At 41.6% G+C, this 24,405-nt stretch overlaps 1 protein-coding gene across 2 annotated transcripts in view; it reads right to left on the bottom strand.

Annotated features, from left to right (window-relative positions):
• Window positions 1–24,405, bottom strand: part of ARID1A (AT-rich interaction domain 1A) — a 502,854-nt gene that overhangs the window by 166,875 nt on the left and 311,574 nt on the right. For both annotated transcript variants that reach the window (XM_053706985.1, XM_053706984.1), the window contains exons 9-10: window positions 8,536–8,675; window positions 8,345–8,454 (exon numbers count right to left, since the gene is read on the bottom strand). In XM_053706985.1, the coding sequence (XP_053562960.1) occupies window positions 8,345–8,454; window positions 8,536–8,675 (250 nt within the window). The remainder of the gene's footprint in view (window positions 1–8,344; window positions 8,455–8,535; window positions 8,676–24,405) is intronic.

Genomic DNA, 24,405 nt, shown 5'->3' with positions numbered 1-24,405 from the left:
TGCTAACAGACATACAATTGTTAAAAATATGATCTTGGAGATCACCCTTGGAAGAAGAACTGGAGGTGGAAAAATGTAAGCAGGTTGGTAAAACCAAGGAACTGCCAACGCATCCACCATCTCCGCCTGAGGATCCCTGGTCCTGGAAAGGTACCTGGGAAGCATCTTGTTTAGATGGGAAGCCATAAGATCTATTTTCGGGGACACCCCACATCTGTACAATCTGACAAAATACATCTGGATGGAGAGACCACTCCCCTGGATGTAAAGACTGACGACTGAGATAATCCGCTTCCCAATTGTCTACACCTGTGATATGTATCGCAGAAATTAGACAGTTAGACATTAGAGTTGGATTCCGCCCAAGAAAGTATCCAAGATACTTATTTCATCGCTAAAGGACTGAGAGTGCCCCCCCCCTTGATGATTGACATATGCCACAGTTGTGATATTGTCTGTCTGAAAACGAATGAATGATTTTCTCTTTAATAGAGGCCAAGCCTGTAGAGCCCTGAAAATAGCACAGAGTTCTAAAATATTACTTGGTAACCTCGCCTCTTGAGGATTCCAAACTCCTTGTGCTGTCAGAGACCCCCAGACAGCTCCCCAACCTGTGAGACTTGTATCTGTTGAAATCACAGTCCAGGAAGGATGAACAAATGAGACCCCTTGAAGAATCCAATGATTGGGATTTAAGTATATCAACTGTGATATCCAAGTATAATCCCTGCACCATTGATTAAGCATGCAAAGCTGCAGAGGTCTCATATGAAAATGAGCAAAGGGGATCGGGTCCGATGCTGCAGTCATGAGACCTAAAACGTCCATGCACATAGCCACTGAAGGGAATGAATGAGACTGAAGGTTTCGACAGGAAGAAACAATTTCATTCATCCGTTGTCTGTTAAAGAGAGTGTCATGGACACAATCTATCTGGAAACCTAAAAAGGTGACCCTTGTCTTAGGAATCAAGGAACTCTTTGGATAAACTGATCCTCCAACCATGTCTTTGAAGAAACACCACAAGTTGATTTGTGTGAGATTCTGCTAAATGAAAAGACTGAGCTAGTACCAAGATATCGTCCAAATAAGGAAACCATGCAATACCCTGCTCTCCGATTAGATAGAAGGGCACCAAGAACCTTTGAAAAGATTATTGGAGCTGTTGCTAGGCCAAATGGAAGAGCAACAAATTGGTAATGTTTATCTAGAAAAGAGAATCTCAGAAACCGATAGTGGTCTGGATGAATCGGAATATGAAAATACGCATCCTGCAAGTCTGAGGACATGTAATGACCTTGCTGAACAAAAGGCAGAATAGTCCTTATAGTCACCATCTTGAAGGTTGGGACCCTTACAAATTGATTCAAAAACTTCAGATCCAGAACTGGTCTGAAAGAATTTTCCTTCTTTGGGACAATGAATAGATTTGAATAAAAACACAGACCCTGTTCCAGAATTGGAACTGGTACAATTACTCCTGAAAGCTCTAGATCTGAAACACTTCAGAAAAGTCTGAGCTTTCACAGGATTTGTTGGAATGCGAGAGAGAAAAAAAAATCTTCTCACAGGAGGTCTAATTCTGAAACCTATTCGATACCCCTGAAACAATATTCTGAATCCAATGATTCTGAATGGGAACTGCCCAAACGTCTTGAAATAATTTCAATCTGCCCCCCACCAGCAGAACTGAAACGAGGGCCGCACCTTCATGCAGTCTTGGGGGCTGGCTTTGGTTTCTTATAAGGCTTGGATTTATTCCAACTTGAGGATGGTTTCCAATTGGAGCCAGAGTCTTTAGGGGAAGGAGTGGTTTCCTGTTCTCTATTCTGACAAAAGGAACAAAACCAATTAGAAGCTTTAGATTTGCCTTTAGACTTTATCTTGAGGCAAAAAAACTCCCTTACCCCCAGTAATAGTGGAAATAATAGAATCCAAATGGGAACCAAACAAATTATTACCCTGGAATGATAGAGATCAGTGTTCCTTCTAAGGACAGTTTTGTGAGCAGCCCAGCAGTAAAACAGTTAAGAGAACCATACCTTGCCATCTGCATTGTGCAGCGTTTGACAATTGCAGGGTGTGGTTACCTAATTAACTTTCACTGCTGGGCCACACACAAAACTGGCCTTAGAGGGAACACAGAGAGATAGTAACCTAGATTTAGATACCATGTCAGCATTCCATGATTTGAGCCATAAAGCTCTTCCAGCTAAAATAGTTAACATTAATCTTGATATAAAAAACAAAACAAATTATGCTTACCTGATAATTTCCTTTTCTTCAAAAGGAAAGAGTCCACAGCTGCCAAAGGCTTAAATACTCCTCCCACTCCCCTCATCCAACAGTCATTCTGCCGAGGAACAAGGAACAGTAGAATAAACATCAGGGTGAAAGGTGCCAGAAGATACAAAGACGCCCCACATAAAATGACGTGTGGGGAGCTGTGGACTCTGTCCATCAGAAGAAAAGGGAATGATCAGGTAAGCATAATTTATGTTTTTCTTCTTAAATGAAAAAGAGTCCACAGCTGCATTCATTACTTTTGGGAAAACAATACACAAGCTATAGAGGACACAATGCCAAGACGAGAGGGAACAATAGGCGGCCCATACTGAGGGCACCAGGCCTGAACCTCTACCCAATAAAAAAAACCTGCTTCATCTGAAGCTAAGAAAATTTTAAGAGGAAAAGCCCCAGTGACACTGACTCGCAGTTAGTCCAGGAGCCAAAACTAGAGACCGCAAACTGATTTGACTGAGCCAACAGTCCTCCAGGAGACAGTCACCCAACAAATGGTCCCCCACCGCTCATCTCCACAAATGGAGACACCAGCCGAAACCCCCTAGGGTACAAGGCAAAGGAGAACCAAGGAATCCATAAGGTCCCCTAAAACAAAAAGGAACACCTCCATGAGTGAGCCCAGCTCACAGAGACCCCAAGGGGGCCCAAACAGGGAAAGGAGGCCACGCCTATACCAAGCGAAACCCAGGATAAGACCGGACGCAGAGACAGAACAGACGTCTCCCCAATATCCTGCAAGCACGGAATGCAACGGAAGAGGCAAAGTCCTCCCAGTGTCCGGCCATAGAATACCAACGTATTAGACCATGAATGAGTGTGTAATACAACCAGGAGAAAAACCCAAAGTTTGAGAACCCAGAGTCCACAACAAACGACAGAGGGTAGCTGTGAGGAAGAAGCAGTAGTCGAGCAAGAAACAGACCGCAAAAGCAACCCCTATACAGAAGGCACGTTCCAGGCAACCTAAGTCGCCGGACCTACACAAAGGTCCCTGAAAAGGGGAACACAAAAATCTCAATCGAGGTCCCCCAAGAAGGCGAGTATACTCTCGAACCCGAAGGAAGAGTAAACCCTATTCTAATCATTGGAGCAAGTTGAAAGGAAAATCTATACCCTAGCAGACTAAGTTAACAGGATAGACTCTACAAGCTCACACATTCAGGCAAGACTGCGCAAAACGCAGTTCCTTAGACCACTCGGCCATCCTGACCTGCAGACCCCCAACTCAGCTGGACAAACCCACCCTCCGGAATCCAAGACAGGGAAACATAAGAATCCCGAAACAGGTACAGGAACGAGTGTAAGGATAGCACAGCCAACCCCGCAGAGTACAATTGCAACCCGACTCTGAAAACAGACAAGGCCATAGACCTAAGGATCTATCATAATAAAGGCCCAACAAGTCTGACTTGTAGCCAGCAAGACCCCAGGGGGAACCAATCCCACCTGTCCGCCTCCCATCCAGGAGAAGCCCCAAGCAAGGACTCCATCTCCATAGGGAGGAGAATATCCCCTAAAGAAAAGGGATGATGCCGGAAGGGCAACAACTGTCCTCAAGGCCCGAAGCCACCGGCTAATGGGAAGATAAATTCCCAACACAGATGTCCTAGAAAAGGACCCCCTACAAGTAGCTTGCCAAGCAGAGGCACAGCCAACCCATTCACCTGCAGAGCAGGGAATCCAGGGGAATGCAACCCTAAGGAGCACCAGAAATTGGACATCCAGCACCAGCAGCTGGGTATGAACCAACAAACCATGAGACGCAAGCCACACAGCTAACCACTAGATGACATGGGCTACTCTTGTGGCAAAGAGTATAAAAATACTCAGAAAACCTGGCCCACCATGACCAGGTCCGGTACATGGAGCAAGGACATACCCTAAGTGCCCACAACCGTGGAACAACCCGACCAGCCCTGAGATCCAAGATCACCCAAAACTGGGTCAGGAGAAAGGGCCAAGCGAAGCTTCAGCAGCCGGAAGTCTCAGGAAGAAAAAAAGGTCCGGGCACGTAATAGTTCAGGCAAAACTTACCCTAGAACTAAACACCAAAAAGCCAGACACAAGGGATATGGATGCATATCCAGAGAATCCAGATAGTGAGAAGAACTTGAAAGCCCCGACCAAAGGAAGGAACCATCCCTATCTAAAGTCCAACGCTCCAAGGAGCAAGGCTAGAAGTCGTATGAAGTTAGTTCTCAAAGCCTCAGGACAACCAAGGGATACCTCGAGGTCAAAAAAATCCTACTAGCAGGACTAGTCTCCCTATCACCTCCACACAAGCTGAGGACAGAAGGAAGAGAAAGGCACTAAGCCTACCCAGCTCCAGAAAACCCCGAGCTAAACAAAGTCCTTGCAGGGAACAACCATCACCCGGAAACAGATACCTAAAAGGAGATCAAACTCACCCAGAGACAATGGAAGAAGACCCAAAGGTCTCATAACTCAGACAGACAGTACACGTCAAAGAGTAAGAGCTGCATCTACATACACTATAAACAGCTTACGCGTACACCTGCAAGGTGTGAAGAGCTGCAACTGGTTTCAAACTGCAAACCTTCCACATGCTAGACAGCTATATACAAACTGTTGGATCAAGCCCTAAAGGACAAATCCAGAGGCCTAAAAATTAAACCAAACCGCTCAACTGCGGTAAGGGGCGTTAAGTCCTCCAACCCTCCACCACATGGGGGAGGCTCTAGGTTCTGATGAAATAAGATGTCAGAGTGACACAGCGGGAAACTCCCCTGTCCGGCCATCTATGACTGAAGGCTATAAGGACTGAAACAATCCTTCCCGCCTCACGGACCTACAGGTCCTCTCGAATGCTTTAATGAACATGAAAAACAATAACCTGAGCACTCAGCGCTTCTACCGAACCAGCCGAGCAGAACAGTGCCACATGTCTGAACAGTCGCAAGACTGAACAAACCCGACAGGACCAGCCTGCACCTAGGGTCCTAACCGGCAAGCTGCATAAATTCTCCCTCATAGGGTAAAAAACAGACATTTGTAACATAGGACTAACATGTCCAAAACAACTTCCGAATACGTAATAAAAAAAGAGTATCAATCCCAGAAGGTTCCCAAAGTCAACAAAAACAAATAAGACATCCCATTAGATATAAATAAAATATAAGGCAACCCGGAGGTTAACACCCAAAAAGGCACAGGCCTACCCACAGGACCAGCCAAACTGAGCCCTATCTTTCAAAAACTGGGAAAGATCTCAAACAAATGACAATCAGGAGATTACCTCATCCCCACGTGTTTAATGAGGTGCACCATTAGAATAAGCAGACTGAAAATCCCCGTATCTGGTAACGATAGGGTCATTCAATAACTGAAAAACATGTCTGAGCAATACGCAAAGGCGCGCAATCCTGTAACAAAAGGCACAACACTCAGGGACAGTTACACCCTCACCAAGGCGGAAGGCCCTGGACAATAGGGCACGAGCACATTCTCAAATAAATGTCTGGACTCTGCAAATGAACAATCACCAACATTATGTGGAAGCGAAAACATGCTGCAACCTCCGGGGGGGGGGGGGGGGGGGATGGAGGAATTAGTAACCAACTTACCCGCATGTGTAGACGTATGAATTGGTAGGGAACTCGCCTCTTAGGGGAAAGGCCAGAGGTGGATGGCTCAGCAGTCCCTTGATTCCCCGAGCACGAGGAACAAGGCGCTCTGAAATGGCATACGGAACAAACCTGGTCGACATGTGTCAACGAGGCCCATCCAGATTAGTCACTGGACACAGAATCTGAAATCAAAATAGTCTCGGTATCAGAATCCTCCGTAACTATCTGAAACGAGCACAGTCTCAGCATCAGAATTCTCCATAACTGGATAGAGTTAGTATCAATATGGACTAAAGAAAGAAAACAAAAACGGCATCTGACACCCACAATGGCTAGGGCATTTACCACCTCCTATAACCAGACCCTGCGGACTAGAATATCTCCTTCACCACACGGTCAGAAATGCGGAAATGGGGAATGGAGCCTAACCAAGACCGAACACAAGGTGAATCGAACAGTCCAAAAAAGCACGCCCAACAAAAAGGCTGTGTCACTTCCAAAGGCCTCAAAGTTCCAACCACGAGCCCATAAACATCACACATAAGCAGGTTGAATCACATAAACATGATTATAAACCCCCTTGTTCAATAACACCCCTCAGGAGATATTAACCCTCAATTCCAAGATACTACCAGAGACTCACTGAGACCCTTATGTCATATAGTTAGACCCGCAAAGGTATGTAACCTCATGGGAAAACATTCACATTACAGTACATTGACGATAAAGTAATATTAAACTATCTTACCGGAATCTATGTCGCGGAACAGAAACACGGCCTTTCAAGTGTGACTAATAGTGGCATCGCCTCCGCCATGGACTTGAGAGAAGAAAGCAGGCAGCGTACCCAAGTTAGACAACGCCGATTGCTTGAGGAGCTGTTAATATGAGTCGGGATGGTTTCACAGAAAGACTCTCCCTGCATCTTCGGACTCTTTCATCCAAGCCCTCACTGAGAGACTGGCAGGACTACTTAAAACACCTGTCCCATGCCGATGAGTACTACCCTCCAAAAGAGAAAAACAAAAATTTAAAAATTCTGACACGTCTCTGCCAACCTCTTGGGACAAAAGGCAAAGAATGACTGGGGTATGAGTGGAGTAGGAGTATTTAAGCCTTTGGCTGGGGTGTCTTTGCCTCCTTCTGGTGGCCAGGTTCTTATTTCCCAAAAGTAATGAATGCAGCTGTGAACTCTTTGCATTTAAGAAAAAGATTATACCCTAGGTAAGACAAACTTCCTAAAACATGATTTCCATAACCAAACTACTAGACTGCAAAGGGAAATACAAAGACCTGACTCATGGCAAATATAAGTAAAATACAAACATTTAAAACTTTATATTAATACATAAAGCACCAAACCATAGTTGATAGTGTCTTAAATAATGATACATACTTACCGAAAGACACCCATCCACATATAGCAGATAGCCAAACCAGTACTGAAAACTATCAGCAGAGGTAATGGTATATAAGTATATCGTCGATCTGAAAAGGGAGGTAGGAGATGAATCCCTACGACCGATAACAGAGAACCCTTGAAAAGATTTCCTGCGAGGGAAACCATAAAATCAAATAGGCGATACTCTCTTCTCATCCCTCTGACAAACACTGTACTCTGAGAGGAATTGGGCTTCAGAATGCTTAGAAGCGCTTATCATAGAAGAAATCATAAAAATCAAGCAGAAACATACTTCACCACCTCCATAGGAGGCAAAGTTTGTAAAACTGAATTGTGGGTGTGGTGAGGGGTGTATTTATAGGCATTTTAAGGTTTGGGAACCTTTGCCCCTCCTGGTAGGATTGTATATCCTATACGTCACTAGCTCATGGACTCTTGCCAATTAACTGAAAGAAAAGAAAGAACAGAGTAACCAACTCTGGCTATCCACAAAGGGGTAGCAAATTGCTAAAAGTAAAGCAAAGACTTCCTCGCCGCCTTTTAACTGCTAAAAGCCACCACTACTCTTACTCAAGAGATTGACATGGACAAAGCTAGACCCCAATCCTTGCTTGCAGGGAAAAATACCCATAAAAGGATTAAAATCTTCAGACACCAATTTCGCACAACCTCCATTGACAGAGGCAAAGAGAATGACTGGAGGTTATGGGTAAGGCAGATACACTTAACAGCTTTGTTGGGGTGCTTTTTGCCTCCTCCTGCTGGCCAGGAGTTGAATATCCCACTAGTAATTGGAATGACGTTGTTGAAAGAAATTAATTTTAATGCCAGATAAGAACCATAGTCCCAAAAGTCGGTCCATATTTCCTATACATTATAAGCTTAATTTGTTCACAGGATAGTCTTACTTATGCCAAGGCATGCTTGAAGTCCCCCATAGCGTTTATTCCATGAATTAACCACCCTCTCTGTGCTTCTGCGAATTACTCATCCTACTGCCATTTAACTTGACCCCTTTGACCCAAAGTTCTTATCCCACTTCCCCAGTTACCTTGGATTTGGTCTCTGATTTTGGTGTCCCGTCAGCCTTGTTGTTCATTTTTGGAGTAGGTGTCAATTTAACATCTGGCAGTCCCATAAGTTCTGGGCTTCCGGTCATGCCTATAATAAGAAAAAATACATAGTCACTATACATTGATTTGGTTTTACTAGAAAACCCTTACATTAAAAACAATTCCTTACCTGAGTTGTTAGCCATGTTCCCACCCATATATGGGGGTCCCTGTGCATTCATCATGGCAGCCATGCTGTTCATTCCTTGACCATAAGGAGGACCAGATCCCATCATTCCACCTTGGTTCATACTGGGATATCCAGGAGACCTGAAAATATGGTATAATATGAATCGGTTTTTCCCCCCTCAGATTATAAACAGACAAAAATGTATTCCCATGAAGACAAAAAAAATTATGTATGGTTTCTTGTGCTTAAAACTGGATCAAGAGACTAGATTAGATAAGGCAAACTGAAAAAGTTAACAAAATAAACCTGATCATTTTAAATTTTCTGTAAATAAAGTTGAAGAATTGAGTTGGTTAGATCTAAACAGTTTAAGAAGTTGTGTTATTTCCCCTATACCACTGCCACTCACACGGGATGGCCTTAGGGTATTAAAGGACCAGTAAATATAGTATATTTGCATAATCAACAAATACATGATAAAAAGACAATACGTTAGCACTTTGTCACATGATACGGGAGTGGAAATAGACATAACTGATATTTCTCAGAAAAATCTACTACTCATTTGAAGTTCAGACTAATATCAGTTATGTCTATATCCACTCCTCCTGTATCATGCGACAGCCAGTCAATCACAAATGCATAAACATATATTACACATACACACACACAGTTGTATGCAAAAGTTTAGGCACCCCTGACAATTTCCATGTTTTTCATTTATAAATGGGTGTTTGGATCAGCAATTTCATTTTGATCTTTCAAATAACTGAAGGACACAGTAATATTTCAGTAGTGAAATGAGGTTTATTGGATTAACAGAAAATGTGCAATATGCATCAAATCAAAATTATACAGGTGGATACATTTGGGCACCCTTGTCATTTTGTTGATTTGAATACCTGTAACTACCTAGCACTGATTAATTGGAACACACAATTGGTTTGGTAAGCCAATTAAGCCTTGAACTTCATATAGACAGGTGCATCCAATCATGAGAAAAGGAATTTAAGGTGGCCAATTGCAAGTTGTTGTTCTTTGACTCTCCTCTGAAGAGTGGCAACATGGGGCCTCAAAACAACTCTCAAATTACCTGAAAACAAAGATTGTTCAACATTATGGTTTAGGGGAAGGCTACAAAAAGCTATCGCAGAGATTTAAGCTGTCAGTGTCCACTGTGAGGAACATACTGAGGAAATGGAAGACCACAGGCACAGTTCTTGTTAAGGCCAGAAGTGGCAGGCCAAGTAAAATATCGAAGAGGCAAAGGATGGTGAGAACGGTCAAAAACAGACCACAGGCCACCTCCAAAGACCTACATCATCTTTCTGCAGATGGTGTCACTGTGCATCGTTCAACAATTCAGCGCACTTTGCACAAGGAGAAGCTGTATGGGAGTGTGATGCTGAAGAAGCCTTTTCTGCACACACACCACAAACGCACATTTGGACAAGCCAGCTTCATTTTGGAAGAAGGTGCTGTGGACTGATGAAACAAAGATTGAGTTATTTGGTCATAACAAGGGGCGTTATGCATGGAGGCAAAAGAACACAGCGTTCCAAGACGAACACTTGCTACCCACAGTAAAATTTAGTGGATGTTCCATCATGCTGTGGGGCTGTGTGGCCAGTGTCAGTACTGGGAATCTTGTTAAAGGGACAGTCAAGTTCAAAAATAGGGCATGTAATTTTAAACAACTTCCCAATTTACTTTTATCACCAATTTTGCTTTGTTCTCTTGGTATTCTTAGTTGAAAGATAAAACTAGGAGGTTCATATGCTAATTTCTTAGACCTTGAAGAGTGCCTCTAATCTGAATACATTTTGACCACTAGAGGGCATTAGTTCACATGTTTCATATAGATAACATTGAGCTCATGCACATAAAGTGACCTAGGAGTGAGCACTGATTGGCTAAACTGCATGTCTGTCCAAAGAACTGAAATAAGGGGGCAGTCAGCAGAAGCTTAGATACAAGATAATTACAGAGGTAAAACGTGTATTATAACTGTTGGTTATGCAAAACTGGGGAATGGGTAATAAAGGGATTATCTTTCTTTTTAAACAAAAAAAATTCTGGTGCTGACTGTCCCTTTAAGGTTGAGGGTCGCATGGATTCCACTCAATATCAGCAGATACTTGAGAATAATGTTGAGGAATCAGTCACAAAGTTGAAGTTATGCCGGGGGTGGATATTTCAACAAGACGACCCAAAACACTGCTCAAAATCTACTATGGCATTTATACAGAGGAACAAGTACAATTTTCTGGAATGGCCATTCCAGTCCCCAGACCTGAATATCATTGAAAATCTGTGGGGTGATTTGAAGCGGGCTGTCCATGCTCGGCAACCATCAAACCTAACTGAACTGGAGATGTTTTGCAAGGAGGAATGGTCCAAAATTCCTTCATCCAGAATCCAGACACTCATTACAGGCTATAGGAAGTGTCTAGAGGCTGTTATTTCTGCCAAAGGAGGCTCTACTAAATATTGATACGTTTCTGTTGGGGTGCCCAAATTTATGCACCTGTCTAATTTCGTTTGGATGCATATTGCACATTTTCTTTTAATCCAATAAACCTAATTTCAATACTGAAATATTACTTACATGCATGAATCATGAAAGTTTAATTTTGACTTGTGTCCCTTTAATGATCAAAAAACAAATATGTATGCTTACCTGAAATTTCTTTCCAGATATATGGAGAGTCCACGTCGTCAATTACTAGTGGAAATATATCACTCCTGGCCAGCAGGAGGCAGCAAAGAGCACCACAACAGAGCACCCACAATCCCCAGTCATTCGACCAAAGTGAAATGGGAAAAGGAACAACACAAAGGTGTAGGGGTGTCTGAGGTTTAGTAAAAAAATAACTGTCTTAAACTAAAGGGTGGGGTCGTGGACTCTCCATATCCGGAAAGGAAGACATTTTTTAGGTAAGCATACATTTTGTTTTCTTTTCTAAGATATGGAGAGTCCACAACGTCATCAGTTACTAGTGGAAACCAATACCCAATCTAGAGGACACATGAATAGGGAGGGAGAACAAGACAGGCAGACCTCAATAGAAGGCACCACTGCTTGAAGAACCTTTCTCCCAAAAGAAGCCTCAGCCATGGCAAAAGCATCAAATTTGTAAAAAGTATGCAGAGAGGTTAAATTGCAGCCCTGCAAAACTATTCCACAGAAGCTTTATATTTGAAAGCCCAAGAAGAAGAGACAGCCCCCTCGTGGAATGAGCTGTAATTCTCTCAGGAGACTGCTGACCAGCAGTCTCATAAGCAAAACGAATTATACTTCTCAACCAGAGAGAAAGAGAAGCAACAGAAGCTTTCAGATCTTTATGTTTTCCAGAGAAACAAACAGTACAGAGGACTGGCGAAAATCCTCAGTCGCCTGTACAAAGAATTTTATAGCACGCACAACATCCAGGTTGTGCCACTAAAATTCCTTATGAGGAGGATAAGGACCTAGAGAAGGAACAACAAATAACCTGACTAATATTTCTGTCCAAAACTACTTTAGGAAGAAAACCCAACTTAGTACTAAGAACCGCCTCATCAGCATGAAAGTTAAGATAAGGCGCAACATACTGCAAAGCTGAGAGTTCCAAGACTATCCGAGCAGAAGAAAAAGCAAAAAGAAACAAAACCTTCCATGATAACTTAATATCTATGGAATGCAATGGCTCAAACGGATCCAGCTGCAAAACTTTAAGAACAAGGATAAGGTTCCAAGGAGGAGGAGCAACAGAATAAAATGGCCTGATTTTGACCAGGGCCTGACAAAAAGGATAGAACATCTGGCACATCCGCCAGACGCTTAAGGAACCAAATATAAAATGCAGAAATCTGACCCTTCAGAGAACTGACTGACAATCCCTTCTGCAGACCTTCCTGGAGAAAAGACAATCGTAGGAATCCTGACCCTACCCCAAGAGAAGCCGTTGGATTCACACCAATAAAGGTAAAAACGTCATACCTTATGGTAAATCTTATTAGCAACAGGCTTGCGAGCCTGAATCATGGTCTCAATGACTGACTCAGAAAAACCACGCTTAGACAGAACTAAGCGTTCTATCTCCAAGCAGTCGGCTTCAGAGAAACAAGATTTGGATGGAGAAATGGACCCTGAGTTAGAAGGTCATTCCCTCCAAGTCAGCCTCCAATGTGGAAGAGACAACATCTTCACTAGGACTGCATACCCGATCCTACGAGGCCACACGGGAACTATTAGAATTACCAATGCTCTCTCCTGTTTGATATGAGTAAAGACTCGTGGAAAGAGAGCAAACGGAGGTAACAGGTATGCAAGACTGAAATTCCAAGGAACCGCCCGAGTATCTATCAGGGCGGCCTGCGGATCCCTTGACCCTGAATCATACTATGGAAGCTTGACGTTCTGCTGAAACGCCCTCAGATAAAGCACCCCCCATTTGAGGGCTAACCTGGAAAACACCTCTTGATGGAAACCTCACTCCCCGGGATGAAATGTCTGCTCAGGAATCCGCTACCCAGTTGCCCACTCCTGGAATGTGGATGGCAGATATACCGCAATTGTGAGCTACCGCCCACTAAACAATCCGAGCCACCTCCATCATGGCTAAGGAACTCAGAGTTCCTCCCTGGTGGTTGCAATAAGCCACTGAGGTGATATTGCCAGACTGGGACCTGATAAACCGGGTTAAGGGCAACTGAGGACAAGCCATCAGAGCATTGTAACTCGCCCTCAGCTCCAAGATGTCCATAGGTAGAGCAGACTCCTTTTGAGTCAATAGTCCCTGCGCCTTTGAGTTGCAAACTTCTCCCCAGCCCAGCATGCTGGCGTCTGGTCACAATCCCCCAGTAATGTCTCTGGAAACATGTGCCCTGAGACAGATGCTCCTGAGAAAACCACTACTTAAGAGTCTCTAGTCGACTGATCTAGATCAATCCTCTGAAACTGATCCAAATGGTCCCCATTCCATTGTCTGAGCAAATGGAGCTCTCAAATGGAAACGAGCGAAGGGAATGATATACATGGAAGCGACCATCAAAACAATAACCTCCATACATTTAGACACTGATGGCCGAACTGTATACTGAAGAGAGGCAAGAGGAAAAAAATTTTTAGGATAGTCTGACCTCTATCAGAAATATTTTCATAGATAGGGAATCTATTATGGTCCCTAAGAAAACTACCCTTGTAGCTGGAACAAGGAAACTTTTCCAAATTCACTTCCATTTGAGAAAATTCTGGGAGCTGTGGAAAGTCCAAACAGAAGAGCCAGAAACTGAGTGTTTGTCTAGAAAGACTAATCTCAGGAACTTGTAATGATCCCTGTGGAAGGGAACATGAAGATACGCATACTTCAGATCTATGGTAGTCATGAACTGACCCTCTTCGACCAAAGGAAGGATGAAACGCAAGGTTTCCATTTTGAAGGCTGGTGCCCTAAGAAACTTGTAGAGACCCTTAAAGTCCAGAATAGGACAAAAAGTTCCCCCTTTTTTGGGAACCACGAACAGCTTTGAATAGAATCCAAAATGCATTCTATTTTGTAACCCTGAGATACTATGTCCACAGCCCAGGGATCTGGGACATTTCGTATCCATGCTTGATAAAACAGAGAAAGTCTGCCCCCTACTTAATCTGATCCTGGATCAGGGGAAAACCCTTCATGCTGATTTAGACTCAGCTGCGGGTTACTTTGATTGCTTCTCCTTGATCCAAGTCGTCTTGGACTATTCCTGTCTGGAAGAGGAAGACTTCCCCTTGAAGTACCGAATAGGCCGAAAATTACTCTAACATTCCTTAGGTCTAATATTCTTGTCTTGTGGTAGAAAAGACCCTTTTCCACCCGTAATAGAATTATTTCTGACAGACCAGATCCAAACAAGATCTTACCGTTGTAGGGAGGTGCCAGAAGCTTGCATCGTAGCACCAGAAATAAAGGAATTGGCTAGCATGAGATCCTTAATCCTGTCTTGGATCTCCTTCAAAGGAGTCTCTACCTGTAGAGAATCAGACAAGGCGTCCAATAAGATGCCGCACTTGACATAGTGGCAATACAATCTTCAAATAAGTCTCCTGCTTTTTGTCCATTGGATCTTTACAAGAGCAACTACCCTCTATAGGTATCGCAGTTCTCTTAGACAGAGTAGAAATGGCCCCTTCTACTTTAAGGATTCATGGCGCACGGTGCATAAGTGAGTCAGTGACAAGAAACAACTTCTTACAGACGGGAAAAAGGTTATCCTGGTATTTCCCATTCCTAGGAAATAATAGCATGGTCTGGAACAGGAAACCCTTCCACAGAGGAAGGAATCATCATAGTATTTATTAAGTGTACTAGACTCCTAGGGTTGACAGCGACAGGAGTATCGAGTCGCCCAAATTAGCCAAAACCTCCTTTAACAATACACAAAGGTGGTCAAGCTTAAATCTGAAAGTTAATACTTCAGTATCAGATGAAGGAATTATACTGCCCGAATCTGAGATGTCACCCTCAGAAACTACCGACATATCTTCCTTATCAAACTTATGAGGGAGGGCATAGAGAGTAGCAGGAGGCAGAACAGAAACCTTACTACCTGAAAACTCTAATTTTTCTCTTGCGTTTCCCCTTTAGCATAGGAAAAGCAGATAATACAGCAGATACCACCAAAGATACCTGAGCAGCAATTTCTGCAGGCAAATAACCTCCTCCAGGAGGCTGAGAGGAACTACAGGGCACTGTATGTGACGCCATAGAGAGCTGAAAATGGCGCCGCTCCTCTTCTCTCAAAGAAGGAGGCGGGAACACAAGATATAGAAATGAAGCTTGCATAATACAAACATTGCACATCATTCTGTCGAGTAAATTTAACACGACAGAGCCCAGCCGCTACATATAAAAAAGACACAGCAATGGCGTTGCTCTTCTTGTGAACTGACCCTCTCTTGAAGAGCAGAAGAGACGGAACACAGGACTAGCTCCAAAGAAATTGTGCAGCTAAGTGAAAGAGTGCGCTCTCAATAACAGACTCCGCCATTGAAATTAATTAATACTGTGCAGTCCTACAAAACAATAGCCCCACAGAAATTAATAACCCAAATGAATTATAAACACAAGCAGCATAAAAAATAAATTAGTGGTAATATTAACCCTTAATGAACCTCTAATCGTTACACAGCTTAAAATAAAGAGTCAAATAATCAAGGAATACTATTAAAAGTATTATCCCCTGGGGGAGGAGCCAACTACCACCGAGACAGGACGCACATCTTAGGAGCTCCTGCTATACACGATATCTATGAAGGCTTTAATACCATTTATAACCTCTTGTTTGGGGTATGTATTGACTTTTAGTTGCTTCCTGAGAACTTCATAATAATCATTAAGGATCTGCAAACCGTACTTTCCAGCTTGTACTGGTCTAAAGTAGAGGCGCAAAAAAAATATGGCCGCGACTTGCTAGAATACCATAACCAAATTATACTAGATGCGGTAGACGAGGCTTTCAACTCTTATTACTCATGCCGCCTTATCAACTGCCCTAACTATTTGTAAGGATGAGTGTGGTGACACGGAGGATACAACGGATCCCCAGCAGTCGCCATCTTTAACGCCAAGACCGGCACTCACTTCGGTATGCTGCGACAGAGTAATGGTAAGAGAGGCTATTACCCCAGAGGGGGAACAGGAGACAGATGCCGACCTGCGGGGCTTGCAATTGGACGTACCCCATAAAAATCTAGGCATAACGCCTCTGACAGTCGTGCTTCAGGGCGCTAAAGAATTGATATGGGCGCAGGGACTGCACTCGATTCCTTACTGCCAGCTACCTTACCAAAGCTCCTTCGAGTCTCATAGATTGTCCGGTGAGGGCTGGGTGAGGCTGAATGGACTCAAGTCCTCTGAACCGCAAATGTGCTGGGATCTCTGGAATCTGACTACTGTTACAGATTGGCGGCTCTTATCGGAGCGTCTACAGCAGGTGCAGCATGTTGCCTGCGGCCTCAGGAGAGGAATCTGCTAAATTTGACATTGGCGGGTTCTACACCCCAAGGTGTTGCACGATATCCTGGACATTGACACACACCATCTTGCTGTTCCATATGCGCAACTGCCCCGTCTGAGTTTGGCACTGATAGAAGTTTTTGATCAGGGCAGTCAATACTGAATATGTTCTTCCTAATGCATTTGATAGCCTTAATAGGTAGCGACAATTTCACAGAACATGACCAGCACTCCTGCAATATATTGAATTTTAGTATACTGTGGACGCCATTATTCACTGCACTTAGTCTCTGTTGACTGCTTTATTGGTTTAAATGTTATACCGAGACTCTCCTACATTAAATTTTTCCCCTATTGCCGTTTGCCCATACCCTTATTGCAACCTGGTCTCCTATATTTGTACTGCTCATTATGCCTGTTTTTGGGTGCTTAATATAGCCCAGGTGATTGTTTATTAATCTGGGTCCTATACCACGTTTAAAAAAATGTTTATATTATAGTTATGTACCAAACTAGATAAATGTTCTACAGTAATGTAAGGCTGGCTGTGAGCACATGTGTAAATGATTAGGTTACTGCTAAATGAGCTAAGCTATAGCAAGTTTGACTATATTGCATTATCATAGCTATAACTACTTTATCCCTTTGCATAATAGCTGACAGCAGCATACTGCTGATTAAATGTGTCTCATCTTTTTTAAACTGATTTTGCGCAATGGGGACATATGTATTCACTTATAAATATAGGAGGGTTACAAGTTTTTCACAATTTTACAGCACTTTTAGCTTGATGTGTTAAAGGTGGGTCTCTTACCTTATAAGGTTGATGACTGTATTTACAAGTTATGTATGAACTCTTACAAGCTCCTATTTCTTGGTGTAACATCAAAGGGTATTTGGATACTAGGCACTCCTACAAATCAGATCTAGTATCCCATACATGCCTTATTTTGACACAATATCTATGTTCACCTAATGTTCTAAGGTTAAAGCACAGTTTCTAGTTATGTGTTTAATACATTTAGTTCATAGGTGCTAAGCACCTGTTAGTAAGTTAATTCAAGACCTATATGTAAAGCTTTCAACTATTTTGAAGCACCACTAGTTTTTAAGTTAGATGTATAGCAGCAATATTGGAGACTTTCCTCTGTAAGAGTATATGCTGAACATAGGAATGCTTAAAGTCCTAGACACAGTATCTCACAAACTTTGACTACTATATATCTGCTTAAAAATATTCGTGTGAGATACTTATGCCTAGCATGACCTATCTGGGGATGCAAATCCTATCACAGGTCTGTGACCACTGAACACTGCTCCATAATAACTGTTCCTCTAGTGGGATAACTCTTCCATTTTACGGTAAACCAAGAAAGTCACTCCTAATATTTTGACTGCTGTGGTTTAATCTCCAACAGTAGGGGCGTTACCTGCGGCCGAGGTTGGCCCCCCAATACTTATTAGGTCCAGCAGTATAATTACCTTTTGAGTTTCACCTGTTTTATGCCCTTTCCCACAATGTTGCTCCGTCACTACCACTCTCCCCTCACAGACTGTGTTTTCATAATCACCTAATTTAATATTTTTAATGCCAGGCTTATTCCTCGGTACTTGTACCCCTCTCAAAACATTAAAGTATAGATACATCTCTTTTCTTTGCAGAGATGAGCGACTCCTATCTTCAATTAGTAGTATGTGCAAAGCCTATGGCTAGATTCTGTGGTCATAACTACACTGTGAGGCACAACATCAATTCAAACCCCCAGATATGCTTCTGATGCAGGCTGGCCCTGCATTAACATTCCCACTATTTGGGATCTACTCACTTGCAATACCCTTAATGCAACATTACTCTTACATGTAGCTAATCGGTATCTACCTCTCTCCTGGCTATCCACACGCTCATGAGACCTTACTTAGAAACATACTAAGTCTTTAGCTACCTAGTTTAAACAATCACCTACAGTAGTTGGCCCAATTGCAATTCCTTTCATGTGCTTTTGATTGGCATACCCAGAAGATAATCAGACATTTTTTGTCCGCTTATAGGCAACTCACCACCTCCTACCCCCCCACCCCACATAATACGCCTCCTTTAGCAGGAGGACTGAATACGCAGGTTTTCTCACATATACCGCACCTTATTTACCTTCTTTACTAGCAAAATCTTGCAGTTTATCATTATATTCAGCTTCATTTCTCTTATACCCTATGCAAGATTGTCCAAATATATATATATATGTTCACGTAATCCTACGCTGTTAATCCTATTTACCCTACTTTTATATATTTACAAAGCCTATTAAACTGTTAATTCTACCTGGGTATACCAAATATCCTAAACTATATAAAAAGAGGTCTCTTCACTGGACACAGCCCCCTATCTATGGTCCTGTGTTTATGAATGAGGTCCAAGAGCGGCCTCTTTTGTGATCTAGGAGGCACACAGAATATTAGGCATAACACTTGTATAATATGCTTTTGCATCTTCTTTATAGAAAAGTATTATGTTGTCGCACAGAATTGTACTATCTGTTCCTTGCATCTCATTATCACTGTATTTGTTTTTTTATATCTCATGTATGCCTTATTCAGAATCTCAATAAAAATGTATCTAAGCCTCTGCAAACTGCCCCTTTTTTCAGTTCTTTTGACAGACTTGCAGTCTAGCCAATCAGTGCCTGGTCCCAGATAACTTCACGTGCACGAGCACAGTGTTATCTATATGAAATATGTGAACTAACACCCTCTAGTGGTGAAAAACTGTTAAAATGCAATCTGAAAGAGGTGGGCTTCAAGGTCTAAGAAATTAGCATATGAACCTCCTAGGTTAAGCTTTCAACTAAGAATACCAAGAGAACAAAGCAAAATTGGTGATAAAAGTAAATTGGAAAATTGTTTAAAATGACATGCTCTATCTGAATCATGAAAGTTTATTTTGGCCTAGACTGTCCCTTTAACAGCTCTGCTGTGGTGCTCTTTGCCTCCTCCTGCTGGCCAGGAGTGCTATTCCCACTAGTAATTTATGACGTTGTGGACTCTCCATATCTTAGGAAAGAAAAACAAAAGAAAAAAATTCCCCACAGAAATGAAGTTAGCCTGAAAGGAAAACTTTGCAGGGGAAAGCTAAGTTAGCAGGAGGCACGAATTAAAAGAGTTTACGCTTCTTTATAGCAAATAGTATCTTCAAATTGCTTCTATTTTCCGAGGCACGTGTTTTTCTACGATGGCAATAAAGTGTTATGCATATTTTGACACATTTACCACCTTTCAGTTTGCGAGAAAACGCATCTGCAGGAGGAACATTTTTATAGATCTGGCAGAGAAATTTCAGCTACTCTCCCAAAATGCTTTATTTAATCGAAAAAGGAAAATAAGCTTTGAATTTCAGATCATAAATACAAAATTTCCCACTTCTTCGCATATGCTGTATAGTTTTATTAAGCGTTCTACTGCGTGCCTTTTTTTAAAAAAAAAACAAAAAAAAACCCCCACTAACATGCATTTAATTGTTCCATTAAAAAATGTATTTGGGAGAAACCCCCACAAACTACAAGGTGTGTAAATTTCTAATTTGAAAGTTCTCATATATATTTTAATAGTTCAGGGGTGATCAGGGTTCTTTAGTCACCAGACCACTGAAAATAGGGCAGATTCCAATGACAGCCACCTTACCATCTCAGACGTACAGCTCACTGTAAAGAAGAGGATTGCATTTTGCATTGCAATTTATAAAAAAAAAAATCATTTATTTAAGAACTTACCTGATAAATTAATTTATTTAATGGTGGCAAGAGTCCATGAGCTAGTGACGTATGGGATGTACATTCCTACCAGGAGGGGACAAAGTTTCCCAAACCTCAAATGCCTGTAAATAAACCTCCCACCTCACTTACTTTCTTTAATAGAGGCCAAGCCTGAAGAGCTCTGAAAATAGCACAGAGTTCTAATATTGATTGGTAACCTCACCTTTCGAGGATTCCAAACTCCTTGTGCTGTCAGAGACCCCAGACAGCTCCCCAACATGTAAGACTTGCATCTGTTGTAATCACAGTCCAGGAAGGATGAACCAAAGAGGCACCTTGAACAATAAGGTGATGGTTTCCCCACCAAGTCAGAGAGAGTTGAGTGTTGGGATTTAAGTATATCAGTTGTGATACCGGAGTATAATCCCTGCACCATAGGTGCATCATGCAAAGCTGTAGAGGTCTCATATGAAAACAAGAAAAAAGGATTGCGTTTGATGCTGCAATCATGTGACCTAAAACTTCCATGAACACAACAACAGGTATTGGCGCACATCCAAGCACTAAAGTCCACATTATAACATTTATATATACTTCAAACAATATATTTGACTGCTAAATATTCTTTAAATTGTTAAAAAAAAATTGGGATCATTGTCTCAATATTATTAACATATTTATGCTGCAAAAAAGTTTTGCCTTTTTTATATGCTTTTACATAAAAATGGGATCTTAGTCACACAATATGACCATATTCTGGTAAGCCAGTCACCACTTACAAGGTGTCCCAAAATAGACTGTTGGAATTCTGTATATGGATATTAGAATCGAATGACTCAGCCCAGCAAAGCTAAACACTAATCAGTTTAGCTTTGCTGGGCTGAGTCATTTGATTCTAATATCCATATACAGAATTCCAACAGTCTATTAGAATCGAATGACTCTGCCCAGCAAAGCTAAACTGATTAGTGTTTAGCTTTGCTGGGCTGAGTCATTCGATTCTAAGATCCCATTTTTATTTAAAAGCATATTTAAAAGGCAAAACATTTTGCAGCATAAATATATGTTAATATTGTGAGACAATGATCCCAATTTTATTTTAACAATTTAAAGAATATTTAGCAGTCAAATGTATTGTTTGAAGTATATATAAATATGTTATAATGTGGACTTTACTGCTTGGATGTGCGCCAATACCTGTTGTGTTTTTGTTATTATGGTCACTTTGGCAGTACTCCCACAATATCGGCTAGATTTAGAGTTTTGTCGGTAAAGACCTGCGGTGCTAACGCTGCTTTTTTTCCCAGCGCACCCTTAAGACAACGCTGGTATTTAGAGTTGTCTGAGTGGCTGTGTTAGGCTCAGAAAAGGGAGCGTTGAGCATAATTTAGCTCCACTTCAACCCTCAATACCAGCGTTGCCTACGGTAGCGGTAAGCTGGGAAAACGTGCTTGTGCAGCGTTCAGCTCCTAACGCAGCCCCATTGTTTCCTATGGGGAAACACTCTCTAAGTCTGCAACTAACAACCTAACATGAACCCCGAGTCTAAACACCCCTAATCTGCCGCCCCCGCTATCGCTGACACCTGCATTAAACTATTAACCCCTAATCTGCCGCTCCGGACACCGCCTCAACCTACATTATCCCTATGAACCCCTAATCTACTGCCCCTAACACCGCCGACCCCTATATTATATTTATTACCCCCTAATCTGCCCCCCCCCCCAACGTCGCCGCTACCTTACCTACACTTATTAACCCCTAATCTGTCGACCGGACCTTTCCGCCACTATAAATGTATTAACCCCTTAACCGCCGCACTCCCGCCTCGCAAACACTATAATAAATTTTATTAACCCCTAATCTGCCCTCCCTAACATCGCCGCCACCTACCTACAATTATTAACCCTGTCGCCGCTACTATAATAAAGTTATTAACCCCTAAACCTAACGCTAACCCTAACCCCCCCTAACATAAATATAATTTAAATTAAACGAAATAATATTCCTAAAATTAACTAAAATTAATCCTATTTAAAACTAAATACTTACCTATAAAATAAACCCTAATATAGCTACAATATAACTGTTACATTGTAGCTATTTTAGGATTTATATTTATTTTACAGGCAACTTTGTATTTATTTTAACTAGGTACAATACCTATAACTATTTAATAGCTACCTAGTTAAAATAAGTACAAAATTACCTGTAAAATAAATCCTAACCTAAGTTACAAATACACCTAACACTACACGATCATTAAATTAATTAAATAAATTACCTACAATTAGCTCAATTAAAATACAATAAAATAAACTATTCTATAATACAAAAAGAAAAACCACTAAATTCCAAAAAATAAAGAATTACAAGAAGTTTAAACTAATTACACCTAATTTAAGCCCCCTAATAAAATAAAAAATCCCCCCAAAATAAAAAAATGTCCTACCCTATTCTAAACTACCTAAGTAATCAGCTCTATTACTAGCCCTTAAAAAGGCTTTTTGCGGGGCATTGCCCCAAAGTAATCGGCTCTTTTACCTGAAAATAAAAATACAATACCCCCCCCCCAACATTACAACCCACCACCCACATACCCCTACTATAACCCACCCAAACCCCCCTTAAAAAAACACCTATCGCTAACCCCCTGAAGATCATCCTACCTTGAGTTGTCTTCACCCAGCCGAGCTGAATTCTTCATCCAAGGTGCGCAGCGGAGGTCCTTGATCCGGTAGAAGTCTTCAAAAGATGGCTCCGCTCCGGATGGATGAAGACACCGCCTGGATGAACACTTATACCGGATGGAGGACCTCTTCTTGCCCCGCTTGGATGAAGACTTATACCGGATCAAGGACTACCTCTGCGCACCTTGGATGAAGAATTCGGCTCGGCTGGGTGAAGACGACTCAAGGTAGGATGATCTTCAGGGGGTTAGCGATAGTTTTTTTTAAGGGGGGTTTGGGTGGGTATTGTATTTTTATTTTCAGGTAAGAGCGGATTACTTTGGGCCAATGCCCCGCAAAAAGCCCTTTTAAGAGTTGGTAATAGAGCTGATTACTTTGGTAGTTTAGAATAGGGTAGGGCAATTTTTTATTTTGGGGGGATTTTTTATTTTATTAGGGGGCTTAGATTAGGTGTAATTAGTTTAAACTTCTTGTAATTCTTTTTTATTTTTTGTAATTTAGTGTTTTTTCTTTTTTGTATTATAGAATAGTTTATTTTATTGTATTTTAATTTAGCTAATTGTAGGTAATTTATTTAATTAATTTATTGATAGTGTAGTCTTAGGTGTATTAGTAACTTAGGTTAGGATTTATTTTACAGGTAATTTTGTACTTATTTTAACTAGGTAGCTATAAAATAGTTATTAACTATTTAATAGCTATTGTACCTAGTTAAAATAAATACAAAGTTGCCTGTAAAATAAATATAAATCCTAAAATAGCTACAATGTAACTATTAGTTATATCGTAGCTATATTAGGGTTTATTTTATAGGTAAGTATTTAGTTTTAAATAGGATTAATTTAGTTAATTTTAGGAATATTATTTCGTTTAATTTAAATTATATTTATGTTAGGGGGGTTAGGGTTAGAGTTAGGTTTTGGGGTTAATAACTTTATTATAGTAGCGGCGACGGTGCGGGCGGGAGATTAGGGGTTAATTGTAGGTAGGGGAGGGCAGATAAGGAGTTAACATTTATTATAGTGTTTGTGAGGCGGGAGTGCGTCGGTTTAGGGGTTAATACATTTATTATAGTGGCGGCGAGGTCCGTCGGCAGATTAGGGGTTAATAAGTGTAGGTAAGGTAGCGGCGACGTGGGGGGAAGATTAGGGGTTAATAAATATAATATGGGGGTCGGCGATGTTAGGGTCGGCAGATTTGGGGTTAAACATTTTTATTAGAGTGGCGGCGATGTGGGGGGGCCTCGGTTTAAGGGTACATAGGTAGTTTATGGGTGTTAGTGTACTTTGTAGCACAGTAGTTAAGAGCTTTATATTCACGCGTTAGCCCATAAAGCTCTTAACTACTGACTTTTTTTGGCGGTAGGAGTCTTGTCGGTAGAGGCTCTACCGCTCACTTCTCCCAAGACTCCAAATACCGGCGTTAGGCAGATCCCATTGAAAAGATAGGATA

The sequence above is a fragment of the Bombina bombina genome, chromosome 3 (genome assembly GCF_027579735.1).
Source record: "Bombina bombina isolate aBomBom1 chromosome 3, aBomBom1.pri, whole genome shotgun sequence".
NCBI classification, from domain to species: domain Eukaryota; kingdom Metazoa; phylum Chordata; class Amphibia; order Anura; family Bombinatoridae; genus Bombina; species Bombina bombina.
The sequence above is the reverse complement of the archived record's forward strand: the minus strand, read 5'-3'. Positions and strand labels throughout refer to the sequence as shown.